This window comes from Triticum aestivum, chromosome 6A (genome assembly GCF_018294505.1).
Source record: "Triticum aestivum cultivar Chinese Spring chromosome 6A, IWGSC CS RefSeq v2.1, whole genome shotgun sequence".
NCBI classification, from domain to species: Eukaryota; Viridiplantae; Streptophyta; class Magnoliopsida; order Poales; family Poaceae; genus Triticum; species Triticum aestivum.
The window spans coordinates 66,986,712-66,992,619 of record NC_057809.1 but is presented as its reverse complement, the minus strand read 5'-3'; the positions used below and the strand labels follow the sequence as shown (position 1 = coordinate 66,992,619).

The window sequence follows — 5,908 nt, the reverse complement described above, 5'->3', positions numbered from 1 at the left end:
AGGTAGAGAAACTGAGATAGTAGATGGAGGAAGAAGAATAAGATTGATAAGAAACTGAGATAGTAGATGGAGGAAGAAGAATAAGATTGTTAAGGAACTAAGATAGTAGATGAAGGAAGAAGAATAAGATTGATCTAACAGTAAACAAACTAAATAGACAACACTGTCTAATGTGTGTCTCAATATTATATAAATTAGACATGATTCATATTAAACCATTAAAATATATATGGCCTGTGTTGTAACGCACGGGCAACTAACTACTACCTCAATTCCTAAATATAAGATGTTGAGACAGTTTAATTTAGGAACGGAGGTAGCAGTAGATATTTCCTTCACATGTAAGAATCCTTTCAAAATATGAGGTAATTCTTATTGATGTACATGAAAATTTATTTTTACATACAGTATCATTTATGAAAATACATGTCCACTTTTTCATAAACGCAAACATTTGTTTTGATACATGTGAACATTTTTCATCACACATGAACATTTCTTATTGCATACAGGAACATTTTAAAAAGTTGCTAGACATTTTAATAAGTACATGAAAATCTGTTTTCGTGGGCATGGACATTCTTTAAATGCATTAAAAATTTAATTATTTTTTCAAACGGTTAGATAAAATTTGCGAGATAAGTGTATGCTTGAGATTTATAAAAAGGAAAAACAATTCGTACTTGTAAATGAGTCGCACCCAGAGCTGGCCATATGGGCCGTGCCTCTCGGACCGGCCTGTGGGCAAAGCTTTTTCGACTCGGCCCGCTGCAGCTCGCAATAGGCCGGCCCCACATTTTCCTTCCTCTTCCTCCGCTCTGGGTAGGAAATGCGATGTGAGCGAGAGTAGGGTTTACACTCTCCTCCGATCCCGAATCAAAGAAGGAGAGAAGCAATTTCCTCCGGTGCGGACCGAGGCCGAGCGGCGGCGGAGATACCCTCCTCTCCCACGGTCGCTAATGTTGCTATCTCCCGGCCGTGCTCAAGGTACCGCCATTTTTAAGCTTCACCCGACCCCTCCCCTGTTCGTTGGTTCCCCCATTCGACATGTACACGCTCTCTTTTAGATTCGCTTTCTTGATATTGATAGGGGAAACTCGACCGGTAGTAGCATCCATAATAAAGTTAGTTAATGTTGCAAATCCATTCTCCTAGGTACAGTGGCGGAGCTTGAGGCAAATTGTTGGGCGGGCTGATCGGACAAATAGAATTAAGTAGCCTGTGGGCTGATGTTTCAAGGCCTAGGAGTAAATGAATTAGTGTACAAATGTCAAAATGTTGGGCGGGCCACGGCCCATTCGGCCTTGCCGAAGCTCCGCCAGTGCCTAGGTAGGAGTAGAAAATAAGCTTTTTGCAACTGAGTACTAGCCTAGGGTTGCAGCAAATACTAGTATTTCTAGTTGAACAGATTATCTGTTAATAATAACTGCACCCTGTGAACTCATCGGCTGTGGCAAAATGATCTCCCTACTTTCTTTCTTGCCCAAACAAGAGCTAAAAGTACTAATCTGCATGCTCTGGTTTTAATGTTATTAATTAAATTAGGTGCCTCCACTCCAAATAAGTTGGTTCAGATTCAGCACGTGGTCTTCTTGCAGAATTGCTTGCGTCGATCCTAGCTCGTTTCTTTGTATTCTCTTATAGCTAGTTCATTATCCAGGCTCTGCTACTTATGGTGCTAGTTTAATTTAATGATGTGGCATGTAGTGTCATTTCTTCTTTCTAACAATCTAGAGACAGATAAGGTGCTAGCTAGCTACTACTTTAATTAATCTCCATGGTTACGAAGAACACACAAGAGAAAATGCTCAAAGTTCATCAGTATATTCTTCGTAATGAGTGTCGCCCTTGTCATCTCCATCTTCACATGCATTATTCTGATATATCATAAGTTTGAGTCCAGCTCTTTCTTGTTTTCTGAACCTTGATATATATTACCTGATTGCTACAGCTGAATTTGCTCAATGGAGGACCTACCAGAGGCTCTGGTGACAGAGATTCTCAAGAGGATCACCAGCACAAGTGATCTGAATTCTCTTTCCCTTGTGTCAAAACAGCTCTACAAGATAGAGGGGAATCAGAGGGGTGCTATCCATGTTGGTTCCGGTCTTTGCACTGCTACGAAAGCACTGACATCATTGTGCGCCCGGTTCCCAAATTTGCAGAAAGTGGAAATCGATTACTCTGGTTGGATACGTGGACATGGAAAGCAGTTGGACAAAAAAGGCCTTTCTGTGTTTTCATCTCACTGTTCCTCGCTGACTGACCTCACCTTAAGCTTCTGTTCATGCATTGATGACTCTGGGCTTGGTTGTTTAGCTTATTGCAAGACATTGGTGTCTCTCAGGCTGAACTCCACACCAAAAATAACATCATATGGGCTTCTCTCGGTTGCAGTTGGTTGTACAAGTCTATCTGCTCTCCACCTTATTGATTGCGAGAAAATCGACAGTGTAGAGTGGTTGGAATACCTTGGTAGGGATGGATCGTTGGAAGAGCTTGTAGTGAAGAATTGCAAAGGTATCAATCATCATGACTTCCTAAAGTTTGGTTCAGGATGGATGAAGCTCCAGAAGTTCGAGTTTGAGAGGAAAAGAGGAATATATGATTGTGTTCCAGGTGATGTGGTTTATGACTCCTCGTACGATGCTCACAGCATGGATATATATGATTTCTGCTGTGAGAGTTTGAAGGATTTAAGATTGGCGCATATTAAAACTTGGCCAGAAGTAGGGCTTCGTGTTGTCCTAGGGAAGTGTAAAGCATTGGAGAAGCTTTGCCTTGAGTATGTTCATGCCCTAAATGACGATGACATGATTGCATTATCTCGGAGCTGCAGCAACCTTAAAAGCATCTCACTTTGGCTCGACCCGCAGAGGTACTCTAGTGATATCAGCTATTGTGAAACCAGGACATCATTTACTGATAACAGCCTTTACGCTCTAGCCCTCAACTGTCCAATGCTTCAGATCGTAGACCTCAGCTTTACAGGATGTGCTGCTGACTGGCCATCAGAAATAGGATTCACACAACAGGGTTTTCTGGTGCTCATTCAGTCCTGCCCTATTCGTGTTCTCGTGCTAAATACTGCCAACTTCTTTGATGACGAGGGGATGAAGGTCCTGTCATCCTCACCATACCTGGAGACACTCGAGCTTATATTGTGTGAAGTGGTAACTGATGCTGGGATGCGCTTCATTGGACAGACCCCACGCTTGAGTAATCTCACACTTCGGTTGTGTCATGAGGTGACTGATGTCGGAGTGGCTGAACTGGGACATGCACATAAGTTAGAGTCTTTGATTATCGATTGTTGTAGTAAGGTCTCTCTGCAAGGGGCGGGGGGTGTTGCCAAGTCGGTTCACTACTCCAGCAACTTCTCAGATGCCCTGATGAAGGCAATTTGTCTCGGCGCCTAGTGATGAAGTGGTCTCCAAAATTTTCAGTATGAATTTGCGGCTGAAGCCATTAAGTTGTTTAGTGTGCATCATTGGACAAGGCTGTGCGTTATCCAACCTAGATCCACTTGTCTGGACTTTCTATTGCCTTTTCTACCTTTACTGCTATGATTTTTTCTGTATGACAGTCTAATGATGATCTTTGGACGACATCTGGTGAATGAAACTTTAATAGTAGGCACCACTAGTGTACTGTAATTCTTGTTGCATAATTTCTACTCTATAGCTGTTTTGTAATCCGCACACATCGGCCCCAAGATTCCCTGTTTTGCTGTTTGGTTTTATTGATTCTACTCTCTAAGAGATGTTGTGAACCCTTTTTACTACGCAAGGGATTTGAAGACATGTATATCTGCCTGCTACCTCCGTGTGGCAATTCTGGTATGGATCAGTGTAGTAATGGTCAATGTTTCACATGGATCTGTAGTACAAAGGCGGCATGCTTGTTTTGTTATTGATTCTATTTTGGGATGTCTTCTCGTTGCTTCGCAAAAGATAAGTTACGTGTAGTGGCTAGCACAATTTGGGTTTTTATATTCCAAGATTACAAATGGAGTGATTCATCTCATGGAAGTTGAGGTACAACTGAAACTTGAGCCGCTGAAGGCATATGACATAGTTGTGTGCTAATAACATGCCTCCAGAAATTTAGAGGGGGTCATGTTTCTGTTTACATATCAAGAGTATGATGAGTATGAAAAATCAGAATTGAGTACACCATCTGAGAAGATCGTATCTAAAAGTTGGAGAAGCCAGCGCAGAACTTTCGTTGTGATTGTCGCGCACTAAGTTGAAATCTGGTTGAAAAAACTGAACTCTAAAAAGTATTAGGGTGTGTCTAGGGCACATCTAGATGTGATTTAGTTATTGCATATCTAAGTGAGTGAATCAAGCATAAAGAGAAAAAGAAAAAAGAAAAAGAAAATATTCCCATGAATCTCAATGTAAGATCAATGAAAGTTATTACCACTGTTTTCAAATATATGTAAAATGTTTTGGTAGGCTCCTTAGGTCATACTTTGAGAATAACGATATTTATCCTACGATGAAAGAGTGTACGCCTATATTTCTTTCATTTTATTTCTTTCAATTGTTTTTACTCATGGCGCCATCGATATGTCTTCCTGCCTCCACGGGAGGTTGCAACTTAAATTATTTTCCACGGCGGCAATAGACGAGAAAGAGCAACTAGGCCCTCGACAACATGTACCTATCGAGTACTCATCTCCCTTTGCTCAAAGAGGGTTTTAGCACGGGACTCAGTTGATTGGCCGACACCTTCAAGATTGTTCTTATCTCCCCACGTGCTGAATGTACTGGCTTTCCCTTGGTTCCGCCGACAAAACAACCCAAACCTCGGTTCGATTTTTCCAATTGGTTGTTTGTCGATTAGCGATGCAATTCTTTTGTTGTAGGATATGTTAGTTTCGTTTCTCTTTTACTTCCGCCTTCTTTTTTTATTTAGATAGCAGGATATGCCCGAGAGAGAATTTTTCCCTCCCAGGACTATGGCTCTAGATGAGCCAAATCCTCTTCTAATACCTCCTTTGGAAGTCAAGGAAGTCGTGAAAAAAAAGAGACAAAATCCATGAAGAATCTCGTCTAACATGAGCCATTTCGGGCTTTTCTAGGTGTGGTACGAGCGGCGCTACGATCACTCCGGGCGTACCGTGCGCCGTCGGATGCTCTAGACTCCTTATGTAAATTGGTCGCCGTTTCTTCGTACAAAATCTGATTTAACGTTCTTGGGCTTGTTGGAAATGCGTGAATGACGCCGAGGCATCTTTGGTACTAGATATTGATTTTCAACACTTTGGAAAAAAGCCATTTTTGACACTCCAAAATGCGTAAGTCTGGTGCGTGGATGTCCTCCGTATTGAAACCATCTTTCGTATTTTTATCGTGTTTGGTCCTAGGTTGCTTCAAAATACCTGTAGACACAACAAAACAAAGAAAACTAAATGAAAACACTAACTATGCAATGCACACAATGAAAAGAGTGAAAACCGGAAATCATGCATAATGGACTTGCATTTGGTTCAATGGGACATGATATATAAAGATAATATGCAACAAATGAGCTCTAAAAATGCGTATAAAATAGAGCCATCAGCTTGTTATCTTTCCAACAAACTTGGTTTCATCTGAATTGGATTTCATTTGCAGAAGTTATGCTTGTTATGACGTCGAATGTTTCAACTGTCTTCTCCAGGAGCAGTAGTACCGGCCTCGTTAGCGGTAGTAGTGCCTCCCTCCTGCAGCGGTACTACCGATTGAAGAACCGCTCGCACTACCGTCGAAAGAGCCGCTCGGGCTATATATAACGGTTATGCAGTGGTAATGGCCCGATACTACTGGTGCCGCTGGGCGGTAGTATCGCCCATGTACCTTTGCATGATTTTTTCCTAATGGCTAACTGAATCCCAAGTAGCGGTAGTACTTCCCCTGCA

The 5,908-nt window shown here is 41.8% G+C and overlaps 1 protein-coding gene across 2 annotated transcripts; it reads left to right on the top strand.

Annotated features, from left to right (window-relative positions):
- Positions 1 to 792: 792 nt before the first annotated feature.
- LOC123132075 (F-box/LRR-repeat protein 14) lies at positions 793 to 3,772 on the top strand. 2 transcript variants are annotated; one of them, XM_044551830.1, is made up of 2 exons: positions 793 to 987; positions 1,952 to 3,772. In XM_044551830.1, the coding sequence occupies exon 2, from the start codon at positions 1,965 to 1,967 to the stop codon at positions 3,417 to 3,419; it is 1,455 nt and encodes a 484-aa protein (XP_044407765.1). In that variant the 5' UTR covers positions 793 to 987; positions 1,952 to 1,964; the 3' UTR covers positions 3,420 to 3,772. The 2 variants fall into 2 exon arrangements, with proteins under 2 accessions (XP_044407765.1, XP_044407766.1); XM_044551831.1 differs by lacking the exon at positions 793 to 987 and adding an exon at positions 1,183 to 1,329.
- The last annotated feature ends 2,136 nt before the right edge of the window (positions 3,773 to 5,908 follow it).